Source organism: Panulirus ornatus, chromosome 12 (assembly GCF_036320965.1).
Source record: "Panulirus ornatus isolate Po-2019 chromosome 12, ASM3632096v1, whole genome shotgun sequence".
NCBI lineage: Eukaryota > Metazoa > Arthropoda > Malacostraca > Decapoda > Palinuridae > Panulirus > Panulirus ornatus.
In genome coordinates this window covers 10,429,437-10,444,825 of record NC_092235.1, presented here as the reverse complement: position 1 = coordinate 10,444,825, position 15,389 = coordinate 10,429,437, and the positions used below count along the sequence as shown (strand labels likewise).

Below are 15,389 nucleotides of genomic sequence, written 5' to 3'. Positions count from 1 at the left end.
CACTGTTGACATCATCATGAGAAGGAACATCACTGTTGACATCATCATGAGAAGGAACATCACTGTTGACATCATCATGAGAAGGAACATCACTGTTGACATCATCATGAGAAGGAACATCACTGTTGACATCATCATGAGAAGGAACATCACAGTTGACATCATCATGAGAAGGAACATCACTGTTGACATCATCATGAGAAGGAACATCACTGTTGACATCATCAGAAGGAACATCACTGTTGACATCATCCTTAGAAGGAACTTCACTGTTGACATCATCATGAGAAGGAAAGTCACAGTTGACATCGTCATGAGAAGGAACATCACTGTTGTCATCATCATGAGAAGGAACATCACTGTTGACATCATCATGAGAAGGAACATCACAGCTGAATCATCATGAGAAGGAACATCACTGTTGACATCATCATGAGAGGGAACATCACTGTTGACATCATCATGAGATGGAACATCACAGTTGACATCATGAGAAGGAACATCACTGTTGACATCATCATGAGAAGGAACATCACTGTTGACATCATCATGAGAAGGAACATCATAGTTGACATCATCATGAAAGGAACATCACTGTTGACATCATCATGAGAAGGAACATCACAGTTGACATCATCATGAGAAGGAACATCACTGTTGACATCATCATGAGAAGGAACATCACTGTTGACATCATCATGAGAAGGAACATCACTGTTGACATCATCATGAGAAGGAACATCACAGTTGACATCATCATGAGAAGGAACATCACTGTTGACATCATCATGAGAAGGAACATCACAGTTGACATCATCATGAGAAGGAACATCACTGTTGACATCATCATGAGAAGGAACATCACTGTTGACATCATCATGAGAAGGAACATCACTGTTGACATCATCATGAGAAGGAACATCACTGTTGACATCATCATGAGAAGGAACATCACAGTTGACATCATCATGAGAAGGAACATCACTGTTGACATCATCATGAGAAGGAACATCACTGTTGACATCATCATGAGAAGGAACATCACTGTTGACATCATCATGAGAAGGAACATCACTGTTGACATCATCATGAGAAGGAACATCACTGTTGACATCATCATGAGAAGGAACATCACTGTTGACATCATCATGAGAAGGAACATCACTGTTGACATCATCATGAGAAGGAACATCACTGTTGACATCATCATGAGAACGAACATCACTGTTGACATCATCATGAGAAGGAACATCACTGCTGAATCATCATGAGAAGGAACATCACTGTTGACATCATCATGTGAGGGAGCATCACTGTTGACATCATGAGAAGGAACATCACTTGACATCATCATGAGAAGGAACATCACTGTTGACATCATCATGAGAAGGAACATCATAGTTGACATCATCATGAAAGGGAACATCACTGTTGACATCATCATGAGAAGGAACATCACAGTTGACATCATCATGAGAAGGAACATCACTGTTGACATCATCATGAGAAGGAACATCACAGTTGACATCATCATGAGAAGGAACATCACTGTTGACATCATCATGAGAAGGAGCATCACAGTTGACATCATCATGAGAAGGAACATCACTGTTGACATCATCATGAGGAGGAACATCACAGTTGACATCATCATGAGAAGGAACATCACTGTTGACATCATCATGAGAAGGAACATCACAGTTGACATCATCATGAGAAGGAACATCACTGTTGACATCATTATGAGAGGGAACATCACTGTTGACATCATCATGAGATGGAACATCACAGTTGACATCATGAGAAGGAACATCACTGTTGACATCATCATGAGAAGGAGCATCACTGTTGACATCATCATGAGAAGGAACATCACAGTTGACATCATCATCAAAGGGAACATCACTGTAGACATCATCATGAGAAGGAACATCACAGTTGACATCATCATGAGAAGGAACATCACTGTTGACATCATCATGAGAAGGAACATCAGTTGACATCATCATGAGAAGGAACATCACGGTTGACATCATCATGAGAAGGAACATCACAGTTGACATCATCATGAGAAGGAACATCACTGTTGACATCATCATGAGAAGGAACATCACTTGACATCATCATGAGAAGGAACATCACAGTTGACATCATCATGAGAAGGAACATCACTGTTGACATCATCATGAGAAGGAACATCACAGTTGACATCATCATGAGAAGGAACATCACTGTTGACATCATCATGAGAAGGAACATCACTGTTGACATCATCATGAGAAGGAACATCACTGCTGAATCATCATGAGAAGGAACATCACTTGACATCATTATGAGAAGGAACATCACTGTTGACATCATCATGAGAAGGAACATCACTGTTGACATCATCATGAGAAGGAACATAACAAGTTGAGGGATCAGAAAATGGCTCCTCTAGGGATGAGGAGCCATTCTGCTGGATGGCTTATTTTAATGTTTCTTCTGGAGTCATCTGCCTTATTAACAATGGGATTTTGTTTTATCTTAGAAGTCTCTTATTTCTTCAACTGACGTGATTTCTTGTTCTAGTCCTTCAATAAGTCCAGCACGCATTTTGACCGTGTCTATTGGCACTTTTCTGTAGTGTTAACAAAGTTATCTTCATCTCCTCTATCATCACGATCACCTGGAATCAGAACCATTTCAGTTATTTTACTATCGGTCATTGAATGAATAACTAGAGCCTCATTATTGATATTAAAAACTTGTTCGATATTCATTTCTTCCGGTTTAATGCCGTACTCTGAAGGCCTTTTTGACATTTTCAATATCTTTGTGCCACAGAGCAGAGACTAAGCCAAACAACATAGTGAGTAATACACGTAGGCTTGGCGGTGAAGATGGAGTGTAACCAGCTATGTAGTTGCCAAATGGGTTATTTTGTCCACAGTTCCTCCACACTGGGTGACAGAGCCACAAGACAGTGGAGCTGCTCAGGGTAACACTGTCACACTGAACTGCCAGGCCGATGGATACCCCACACCTACTGTCACTTGGAAGAAAGCCATAACAGGTTAGTGTATGATCTAATGTTATGTGAACTATTTACTTACGCTGTTTATATTTTCAGTATTATCACTGATCAGTTATTTGTTTATTTAGATTTTCGTTAGGAGATTTTTTCCTTTAGGTGCTGTATGGCTAACATGAAATTCATCCAGATATTTTTCCAGGCCAGATACAGTGGAAGCCTGGGCAGGCACTTTTTTTCTTTATGATTGTGTCTTTAAAAGACAAAAGATGATGGCAACAGTTTTGATATACTTTAAGCAGAGTCAGGCCCTTTGGGTCTTAATGTGCTTCCTCGTGTCACATCCAGCCTTACCATGACCACTTGCTTCCATGCCACAACCTCCCTTGCTACCTCGTCCTCCCTAACCCTCAACCTCCTTCCTTGGCCACTACATTTTCCATCCCTGCTACCTCTCCCTCCTCCCTGGCCACAACACTTGACTGGCAGATGGCATTATTCACTGGTATAACCGTTTACTCCACTGATTTTCCTTTTCATACTTCCCAGTTTGAAGGCACAAATCCCATTAAACATTGAAATATTTCGCTCAGCACAACAATTTCTATACTGCCAATGAAGTGGGTGAATTAACGGCACTGTGTATGTGCATATGTCATGGGGTGTGTGGCGACTTTATGTCCACAGACAGACACACTGGAGTACCTTTTCCTACAGACAGACACACTGGAGTACCTTTTCCTACAAACAGACACACTGGAGTACCTTTTCCTATTATAAACAGATAATCACCAGTGACAACATTTTTGCAGAGATGTTGCCATAGTTCAAACTTTATATGTCTGGCAGCAAACTTGAACGGTGGACACAGTGCCTGGCTGCCTTGATTAGGAGAGACACACCAGAATTTGGTCCATCAACATAATTGTCACACCAGTGGTGCCATAGTAGATTAGAATTCATGCTACCTGCACTGAGTTGAGGTTGGGACACACGTATGAAAAACAAACGCTTTTATGTTTGTGCTATATTCATTATTTCATTAATACATACTGATGAACTTAAAATGATCCAGCTTTATATATTGGTCGACTCATAATGATAAAGACTTGTAGTTCACACCTCATCTGTGATCTACAGATGGAGTTCATCCCAGTCACTAAGTGTCATTCAATCATAGCAGAACTACAAGTTGTATGGTTGTGCTCTACTATATGGTTGACCACCATAACTTACAGGAATGTCAGGTTTACCTTGATAATGTAGACGGTAAAAAGATAAACATTTATGTGTAGATAACTAATAATAATGATCCTGTAAATATATGAACCTCCAGCTAAGAAAGAATATAAGGGTGTCTGTGATTCAAAATTTTCATTTGTATATATTATGTAGTATTTCATTGAAATCCTGGTTTAGATAAAAGAAAATTCATTTTTAAACTTTACACATCTGGCTAAGTATTTGAAAAAGTATTTGTCTTGCATATATGTATTCTGTAATTTAGATTCTGTTTAATGCTAAATTTATTGGCTAAATTTATGTTTAAATTCACAGAACAGTTAATTACATTAATATAAGTAATAGTGCATACTAACAACAAAATGAAGATGTGAGGCTTACCCACAGATGATAGTGAAAGCAGTGGCAGCAGTGTAAGTGTCAGTGGCAGCAGCAGTGGGCAAGGAGATTATCAGGAACTGGTCTATGGAGCTCATGTGGAAATATTCAGCAATGGTTCCGTGGGATTCAGAAATGTGCAAAAGTCAATGGAGGGCAAATACCTTTGTCAGGCACGTAATGGGATTGGGGCAGGACTCAGCAAAGTTGTCTACTTGACTGTTAATGGTAGGTGAATAACCTTATTTCTCGTGCATATCTTTATTTTTTTTGGTTTCATGTATCAGATTTCTACTGGATGACATAAAATCACATTATGAAAATTATGATTTGGAGTTTGTTTATGGTGATTTGATATATGCAATTTGTATGGAACTTTCTGAATGAATTTGTCTTACATGCTTTTATTATGAGTGATTAATAAAGCATGATTCCTGAAATATTTTGATATTGTGCCATACATTAATTTTATAAAAGATACCCTGTTTGCCTTGGATGCAACAGGGATATGTAAAGCTATGATGAGCTCTCTCAGTACACTGTAAGATAGTACGACTTGTAAAGTGCTTGTTATCTGTATAATTCTATTATTATGGTTTTCTATGGTATTAAGCTTTCCTTGAGATTAAGAATGATGTGGGTTTTGTAACTCTGTTTGATATCTGTAGTCATCCAGCTGACCCATCCATATTTTCATGAATGTGTAGATTTTCTGCTATGTCTGGCAAAGGGTTGGTATGGGAGAGGAATGATTTGCTCTTTGCAGATGAGTAGGCTCTTAGTGGCTGACTCCAGAAAGAAACTCTAGAAGTGGGTGACAAAGCTTAGGAGAGTATATGAAAAGAATAAGGTTAGAGTTAATGAAAACTAAAGTAAGGTATGAGGTGTAGCATGGGGGAATGGGACAGAATGTCTTTAGTGTAAGTTTGATTAGTGAGACTATTGAGGAAATGGAGTGCTTTAGATATCTGGGAGTGAATGTGGTAGCTGATATAATATGGGAGCTGAAATAAATCATACTAAGTGTGGATAAGGGGTGCTAAGGCTCTGCATGCATTAAGTAAACATTTGGAAGGAGAGATCATTGTCTGTTACTTCACAGCATGGCATGTTTAAAAGTTTACTATGCCTGGTAGAGTTTTATAGATGTTATTCTTGGACTTTAAATGCAAAGGGAAGAGGAATGGCTTGATTATTATACATGGGGTGAGGCAGGTTGACCATGTGAGGAATGACAGTGTAAGAGAGAGGTGTGGTAGTTAAGTGTAGTTTGATTGAGAGAGCTAAGCAGAATGTACTGAAACAGTTTTGACACATCAAGAGTTTGAGTAAAAAAAGACTTATGAAGAGGATGATTATATCAGAAGTGGTGGGAGCAAGCAGGAGATAGAAGGATGGAGTGAAAGAGGCTTTTGGGTATTAGAGCCTTAACATTCTGGAGGGATAGGGGGATGCATGGGATAGAATTAATTGGATTGATGTAATACATGGGGAACAAAGTGCTATTAGTGGGCAGAGCTAAGGTATATGAAGCAAGTCAAGGTAAACCATGGATTAATGTGTGGGGCTTATTTGGGGATGGTAGGCTTGTGTCCATACATAATACTTTAAAGTAGAGAGTGGATATGTACAAAAATGAGGCTGTTTGTTCCTGAGGTGGGAGAAGCATTTTGGTATAAATTTGGGTATGACAAGTAGGGAATGGATGTGAGCAAATGAGCCCTTTCCTTTGTCTGTTCCAAGCACTAACACAGGAAACAGTGAATTAGTACAAAAACAATATCATTAATATTATTAAAAATTTTATGTATTTTAGAACTTTGATCATGCAGAGGGCTTCCTTAGTTATTCTGCAGTATAGAAATTTCATTATTCTTTTTGACCATTTATTGATTTGATTGTTTTCTCAGCTCCTGCCCACTTTCCTGAGAAGATGGGCCGTGTGGTAGTGAGGCTAGGTCAGACAGCAGTCTTGCGTTGTCCAGCCCGTGGTGACCGTCCCATAGACATTCTGTGGTCTGTTGATGGCCGTCGTCTTGATCCTCATGCTGATCCAAGGTGAGTTACCATAATGCTTTTAGAAGAATGAAGAGCATGCTAATCATTTTCTTATCCTTATACTTGAAAGCTGTCTTAATATTTGACAGGAGACAGTTTGTCCTCTTAACTATTTTTCTAGTTTGGGATTCTGACAACAGATTAGGGATGATGTGAACTCCCAATTCCTTTTCATACACAGAATCCTGAAGTTTATTTTTAGGAGATAATAATCATATTGAGGCCTTCCTTTACTTAGTACCATCCTCATTCTTTTACAGTTATTCAGGCAGAATTTCATCAACCTTGTATCAGAGGAACTTTCGAATCTGTTTAGGTCCCCATTTGAGTTAATGCAGTCCTCACATTTCATTTCTCTAATGTTCTTTGCTTCTGCAAAGATAACACTGGTGCCAAAGATTTTGTCCCATGGAAAAAAATATATATTCTTTTATGTATTTTTGCATGCTGGATCCAAATATGGGGATAGGGGAGAAAGAATAGTTCCCACGCATTCCTCTCGTGTCGTAAAAGGCGACTAAAGGGGACGGGAGTGGGGGGGCTAGAAACCCTCCCCTCCTTGTATTTTAACATTTTAAAAGGGGAAACAGAAGGAGGAGTCATGCAGGGAGTGCTCATCCTCCTCGAAGGCTCAGATTGGAGTGTCTAAATGTGTGTGGATGTAACCAAGATGAGAAAAAAGGAGAGATAGGTAGTATGTTTAAGGAGAGGAACCTGGATGTTTTGGCTCTGAGTGAAATGAAGCTCAAGGGTAAAGGGGAAGAGTGGTTTGGGAATGTCTTGGGAGTAAAGTCAGGGGTTAGTGAGAGGACAAGAGCAAGGGAAGGAGTAGCACTACTCCTGAAACAGGAGTGGTGGGAGTATGTGATAAGAGTGTAAGAAAGTAAACTATATTGATATGGGTAAAACTGAAAGTTGATGGAGAGAGATGGGTGATTATTGGTGCATATGCACCTGGGTATGAGAGGCAAGTGTTTTGAGAGCAGCTGAATGAGTGTGTTAGTGGTTTTGATGCACGAGACCGGGTTATAGTGATGGGTGATTTGAATGCAAAGGTGAGTAATGTGGCAGTTAAGGGAATAATTGGTATACATGGGGTGTTCACTGTTATAAATGGAAATGGTGAAGAGCTTGTAGATTTATGTGCTGAAAAAGGACTGGTGATTGGGAATACCTGGTTTAAAAAGAGAGATATACATAAGTATATGTATGTAAGTATACTTATGTATATGATTGGAAGAAGAAAGTTAAGAGTAAATGTGAATAAGAGCAAGGTTATTAGGTACAGTAGGGTTGAGGGTCAAGTCAATTGGGAGGTGAGTTTGAATGGAGAAAAACTGGAGGAAGTTAAGTGTTTTAGATATCTGGGAGTGGATCTGGCAGCGGATGGAACCATGGAAGCGGAAGTGGATCATAGGGTGGGGGAGGGGGCGAAAATTCTGGGGGCCTTGAAGAATGTGTGGAAGTCGAGAACATTATCTCGGAAAGCAAAAATGGGTATGTTTGAAGGAATAGTGGTTCCAACAATGTTGTATGGTTGCGAGGCGTGGGCTATGGATAGAGTTGTGCGCAGGAGGATGGATGTGCTGGAAATGAGATGTTTGAGGACAATATGTGGTGTGAGGTGGTTTGATCGAGTGAGTAACGTAAGGGTAAGAGAGATGTGTGGAAATAAAAAGAGCGTGGTTGAGAGAGCAGAAGAGGGTGTTTTGAAGTGGTTTGGGCACATGGAGAGGATGAGTGAGGAAAGATTGACCAAGAGGATATATGTGTCGGAGGTGGAGGGAACAAGGAGAAGAGGGAGACCAAATTGGAGGTGGAAAGATGGAGTGAAAAAGATTTTGTGTGATCGGGGCCTGAACATGCAGGAGGGTGAAAGGAGGGCAAGGAATAGAGTGAATTGGAGCGATGTGGTATACAGGGGCTGACGTGCTGTCAGTGGATTGAATCAAGGCATGTGAAGCGTCTGGGGTAAACCATGGAAAGCTGTGTAGGTATGTATATTTGCGTGTGTGGACGTATGTATATACATGTGTATGGGGGGGGGGGGTTGGGCCATTTCTTTCGTCTGTTTCCTTGCGCTACCTCGCAAACGCGGGAGACAGCGACAAAGTATATAAAAAAAAAAAAAAAAATGTATGTAAGTAGGAGAGATGGCCAGAGAGCATTATTGGATTACGTGTTAATTGATAGGTGCGCGAAGGAGAGACGTTTGGATGTTAATGTACTTAGAGGTGCAACTGGAGGGATGTCTGATCATTATCTTGTGGAGGCAAAGATGAAGATTTGTAGAGGCTTTCAGAAAGGAGGAAAGAATGTTGGGGTGAAGAGAGTGGTGAGAGTAAGTGAACTTGGGAAGGAGACTTGTGTGAGGAATTACCAGGAGAGACTGAGTACAGAATGGAAAAAGGTGAGAACAAAGGATGTAAGGGGAGTGGGGGAGGAATGGGATGTATTTAGGGAAGCAGTGATAGCTTGCGCAAAAGATGCTTGTGGCATGAGAAGCATGGGAGGTGGGCAGATTAGAAAGGGTAGTGAGTGGTGGGATGAAGAAGTAAGATTATTAGTGAAAGAGAAGAGAGAGGCATTTGGACGATTTTTGCAGGGAAATAATGCAAATGAATGGGAGATGTATAAAAGAAAGAGGTAGGAGGTCAAGAGAAAGGTGCAAGAGGTGAAAAAGAGAGCAAATGAGAGTTGGGGTGAGAGAGTATCATTAAATTTTAGGTAGAATAAAAAGATGTTTTGGAAGGAGGTAAATAAAGTGCGTAAGACAAGGGAACAAATGGGAACTTCAGTGAAGGGGGCAATGGCGGAGGTGATAACAAGTAGTGGTGATGTGAGAAGGAGATGGAGTGAGTATTTTGAAGGTTTATTAAATGGGTTTGATGATAGAGTGGCAGATATAGGGTGTTTTGGTCGAGGTGGTGTGCAAAGTGAGAGGGTTAGGGAAAATGGTTTGGTAAACACAGAAGAGGTGGTAAAAGCTTTGCGGAAGATGAAAGCCAGCAAGGCAGCGGGTTTGGATGGTATTGTAGTGGAATTTATAAAAAAAGGGGCGACTGTATTGTTGACTGGTTGGTAAGGTTATTGAATGTATGTATGACTCGGGTGAGGTGCCTGAGGATTGGCGGAATGCTTGCATAGTGCCATTGTACAAAGGCAAAGGGGATAAGAGTGAGTGCTCAAATTACAGAGGTATAAGTTTGTTGAGTATTCCCGGTAAATTATATGGGAGGGTACTGATTGAGAGGGTGAAGGCATGTACAGAGCATCAGATTGGGGAAGAGCAGTGTGGTTTCAGAAGTGGTAGAGGATGTGTGGATCAGGTGGTTGCTTTGAAGAATGTATGTGAGAAATACTTAGAAAAACAAATGGATTTGTATGTAGCATTTATGGATCTGGAGAAGGCATATGATAGAGTTGATAGAGATGCTCTGTGGAAGGTTTTAAGAATATATGGTGTGGGAGGCAAGTTGTTAGAAGCAGTGAAAAGTTTTTATCGAGGATATAAGGCATGTGTATGTGTAGGAAGAGAGGAAAGTGATTGGTTCTCAGTGAATGTAGGTTTGTGGCAGGGGTGTGTTATGCCTCCATGGTTGTCTAATTTGTTTATGGATGGGGTTGCTAGGGAGGTGAATGCAAGAGTTTTGGAAAGAGGGGCAAGTATGCAGCCTGTTGTGGATGAAAGAGCTTGGGAAGTGAGTCAGTTGTTGTTCACTGATGATACAGCGCTGGTGGCTGATTCATGTGAGAAACTGCAGAAGCTGGTGACTGAGTTTGATATAGTGTGTGAAAGAAGAAAGTTGAGAGTAAATGTGAATAAGAGCAAGGTTATTAGGTACAGTAGGGTTGAGGGTCAAGTGAATTGGGAGCTAAGTTTGAATGGAGCAAAACTGGAGGAAGTTAAGTGTTTTAGATATCTGGGAGTGGATTTGGCAGCGGATGGAACCATGGAAGCGGAAGTGAATCATAGGGTGGGGGAGGGGGCGAAAATCCTGGGAGCCTTGAAGAATGTGTGGAAGTCGAGAACATTATCTCGGAAAGCAAAAATGGGTATGTTTGAAGGAATAGTGGTTCCAACAATGTTGTATGGTTGCGAGGCGTGGGCTATGGATAGAGTTGTGCGCAGGAGGGTGGATGTGCTGGAAATGAGATGTTTGAGGACAATATGTGGTGTGAGGTGGTTTGATCGAGTAAGTAATAATAGGGTAAGAGAGATGTGTGGTAATAAAAAGAGTGTGGTTGAGAGAACAGAAGAGGGTGTTTTGAAATGGTTTGGTCACATGGAGAGAATGAGTTAGGAAAGATTGACCAAGAGGATATATGTGTCAGAGGTGGAGGGAACGAGGAGAAGTGGGAGACCAAATTGGAGGTGGAAAGATGGAGTGAAAAAGATTTTGAGTGATTGGGGCCTGAACATGCAGGAGGGTGAAAGGCGTGCAAGGAATAGAGCGGATTGGAAGGATGTGGTATACCGGGGTTGACATGCTGTCAATGGATTGAACCAAGGCATGTAAAGCGTCTGGGGTAAACCATGGAAAGCTGTGTAGGTATGTATATTTGCGTGTGTGGACGTATGTATATACATGTGTATGGGGGGGGGGGGGTTGGGCCATTTCTTTCGTCTGTTTCCTTGCGCTACCTCGCAAACGCGGGAGACAGCGACAAAGTATATAAAAAAAAAAAAAAAAAAAATGTATGTAAGTAGGAGAGATGGCCAGAGAGCATTATTGGATTACGTGTTAATTGATAGGTGCGCGAAGGAGAGACGTTTGGATGTTAATGTACTTAGAGGTGCAACTGGAGGGATGTCTGATCATTATCTTGTGGAGGCAAAGATGAAGATTTGTAGAGGTTTTCAGAAAGGAGGAAAGAATGTTGGGGTGAAGAGAGTGGTGAGAGTAAGTGAACTTGGGAAGGAGACTTGTGTGAGGAATTACCAGGAGAGACTGAGTACAGAATGGAAAAAGGTGAGAACAAAGGATGTAAGGGGAGTGGGGGAGGAATGGGATGTATTTAGGGAAGCAGTGATAGCTTGCGCAAAAGATGCTTGTGGCATGAGAAGCATGGGAGGTGGGCAGATTAGAAAGGGTAGTGAGTGGTGGGATGAAGAAGTAAGATTATTAGTGAAAGAGAAGAGAGAGGCATTTGGACGATTTTTGCAGGGAAATAATGCAAATGAATGGGAGATGTATAAAAGAAAGAGGTAGGAGGTCAAGAGAAAGGTGCAAGAGGTGAAAAAGAGAGCAAATGAGAGTTGGGGTGAGAGAGTATCATTAAATTTTAGGTAGAATAAAAAGATGTTTTGGGAGGAGGTAAATAAGTGCGTAAGACAAGGGAACAAATGGGAACTTCAGTGAAGGGGGCAATGGCGGAGGTGATAACAAGTAGTGGTGATGTGAGAAGGAGATGGAGTGAGTATTTTGAAGGTTTATTAAATGGGTTTGATGATAGAGTGGCAGATATAGGGTGTTTTGGTCGAGGTGGTGTGCAAAGTGAGAGGGTTAGGGAAAATGGTTTGGTAAACACAGAAGAGGTGGTAAAAGCTTTGCGGAAGATGAAAGCCAGCAAGGCAGCGGGTTTGGATGGTATTGCAGTGGAATTTATAAAAAAGGGGCGACTGTATTGTTGACTGGTTGGTAAGGTTATTGAATGTATGTATGACTCAGGGTGAGGTGCCTGAGGATTGGCGGAATGCTTGCATAGTGCCATTGTACAAAGGCAAAGGGGATAAGAGTGAGTGCTCAAATTACAGAGGTATAAGTTTGTTGAGTATTCCCGGTAAATTATATGGGAGGGTACTGATTGAGAGGGTGAAGGCATGTACAGAGCATCAGATTGGGGAAGAGCAGTGTGGTTTCAGAAGTGGTAGAGGATGTGTGGATCAGGTGGTTGCTTTGAAGAATGTATGTGAGAAATACTTAGAAAAACAAATGGATTTGTATGTAGCATTTATGGATCTGGAGAAGGCATATGATAGAGTTGATAGAGATGCTCTGTGGAAGGTATTAAGAATATATGGTGTGGGAGGCAAGTTGTTAGAAGCAGTGAAAAGTTTTTATCGAGGATATAAGGCATGTGTATGTGTAGGAAGAGAGGAAAGTGATTGGTTCTCAGTGAATGTAGGTTTGTGGCAGGGGTGTGTTATGCCTCCATGGTTGTCTAATTTGTTTATGGATGGGGTTGCTAGGGAGGTAAATGCAAGAGTTTTGGAAAGAGGGGCAAGTATGCAGCCTGTTGTGGATGAAAGAGCTTGGGAAGTGAGTCAGTTGTTGTTCACTGATGATACAGCTCTGGTGGCTGATTCATGTGAGAAACTGCAGAAGCTGGTGACTGAGTTTGATATAGTGTGTGAAAGAAGAAAGTTGAGAGTAAATGTGAATAAGAGCAAGGTTATTAGGTACAGTAGGGTTGAGGGTCAAGTGAATTGGGAGCTAAGTTTGAATGGAGCAAAACTGGAGGAAGTTAAGTGTTTTAGATATCTGGGAGTGGATTTGGCAGCGGATGGAACCATGGAAGCGGAAGTGAATCATAGGGTGGGGGAGGGGGCGAAAATCTGGGAGCCTTGAAGAATGTGTGGAAGTCGAGAACATTATCTCGGAAAGCAAAAATGGGTATGTTTGAAGGAATAGTGGTTCCAACAATGTTGTATGGTTGCGAGGCGTGGGCTATGGATAGAGTTGTGCGCAGGAGGGTGGATGTGCTGGAAATGAGATGTTTGAGGACAATATGTGGTGTGAGGTGGTTTGATCGAGTAAGTAATAATAGGGTAAGAGAGATGTGTGGTAATAAAAAGAGTGTGGTTGAGAGAACAGAAGAGGGTGTTTTGAAATGGTTTGGTCACATGGAGAGAATGAGTTAGGAAAGATTGACCAAGAGGATATATGTGTCAGAGGTGGAGGGAACGAGGAGAAGTGGGAGACCAAATTGGAGGTGGAAAGATGGAGTGAAAAAGATTTTGAGTGATTGGGGCCTGAACATGCAGGAGGGTGAAAGGCGTGCAAGGAATAGAGCGGATTGGAACGATGTGGTATACCGGGGTTGACATGCTGTCAATGGATTGAACCAGGGCATGTGAAGTGTCTGGGGTAAACCATGGAAAGTTTTGTGGGGTCTGGATGTGGAAAGGGAGCTCTGGTTTCGGTGCATTATTACAGGACAGCTAGAGACTGAGTGTGAACGAATGGGGCCTTTGTTGTCTTTTCCTTGCGCTACCTCACTCACATTTGGGGGGAGGGGGTTGTTATTCCATGTATGGCGAGGTGGTGATGGGAATGAATAAAGGCAAACTATGAATAATGTACATTTGTGTATATGTATATGTCTGTGTGTGTATATATATGTATACATTGAGTTGTATAGGTATGTATATTTGTGTGTGTGGACGTGTATGTATATACATGTGTATGTGGGTTGGTTGGGCCATTCTTTCATCTGTTTCCTTGCGATACCTTGCTAACGCGTGTGACAGCGACAAAGCAAAATAAAATGAATAAATAACATGTTCACCATTTCCCGCATTAGTGAGGTAACGTCAAGAAGAGAGAACAGAGCCTTAGAGGGAAAATCCTCACATGGTCCCCTTCTCTGTTCCCTCTTTTGGAAAAGGAAAAACTGGAGGGAAGGTTCCCCCCTTCTGTTCCCATTTCTTATAGTTGCTTTCTCTCTAGGGATAAGAATCCAAATATGTTTTCAGAATTTCTCTATCACCCATAGTTTTATTGTTCCAGCATCCTCTCAAATCATTACATACAGTGTATATGTACCAGTGCTCTACAAAGCATTTGAAACAAAAAGTTTGACAGACATAGCTATTTTTATTGTTTTTGAAGTGCAATAGCTTCTTTTTGAAAGCACAAGCCTAGATAAACGAGTCAACTGGGGCCTGTAGAAACACAACTGGAAATGTTGGGACATTCAAACAGTGGCCACTCCTGAATAGCAGTTCTTTGTTAGTTGCGGGTTAGAATTCAATGTGGAAATAGTGTCTTTTCCACTCTGTTGACCGAATTTGCTTTTGTGCATTCAAGTGTTGTACTGATACCCCATCCACCAATGCCAAGAAACTGTGTAAATAGTCAGAATTGTTTCTGCTACACCTATGGTGAATTAACATTCATACCACAGAAACGTTCTTTCAACCCCTCATTAAAAAGTGCCAAGAGCATTACTTTATTTGTAAAGGGGGTCACCAGGATAAAAGTTGGGCCCCCCCATATTCGTTGTGTCACATGTGTCAGGTTTCTCACAGCATGGGCAAAAGATTCACGCTGTATGCCTTTTGCCATTCCATTCTTTTTATTCTAGTTCTGAAACCTCATTCCCTTTCCATCTTGCTGGTTTTGGGGATGTAGTGTCTTCCACTTTGAAAATACTTTTGAACTTGTTATTCAGTCCCTCACTTATTCTTACATCATCCTCGCACTTCATCTCTTAGAATCCTTTGGTCTTGTTAACTGCTCTTTGACTGACAATCTGTTCCTGATGAATTTTTGAAAGAGTTTTAAATGTACACATTCCTTGCCCACATTACTGATTTCAAAGTTTCTCTGTTCTTCCAGCCCCATCTTCCTATACAGTACTGGCTGGCTGCAGTGCCATTTATGTCTTTTCCACTGCACCTCTTGAAGCTTATTTACATCTGATGTAAAACCTTTCTTTTCTCTTGCTTACCATTCCCTCTGTATTGAGAGCT

The 15,389-nt window shown here is 41.2% G+C and overlaps 1 protein-coding gene across 1 annotated transcript in view; it reads left to right on the top strand.

Annotated features, from left to right (window-relative positions):
- Window positions 1–15,389, top strand: part of Dscam4 (Down syndrome cell adhesion molecule 4) — a 415,036-nt gene that overhangs the window by 273,653 nt on the left and 125,994 nt on the right. Inside the window, exons 11-13 of the mRNA XM_071667322.1 lie at window positions 2,933–3,055; window positions 4,643–4,861; window positions 6,544–6,691. Coding sequence (XP_071523423.1) covers window positions 2,933–3,055; window positions 4,643–4,861; window positions 6,544–6,691 — 490 coding nt within the window. The remainder of the gene's footprint in view (window positions 1–2,932; window positions 3,056–4,642; window positions 4,862–6,543; window positions 6,692–15,389) is intronic.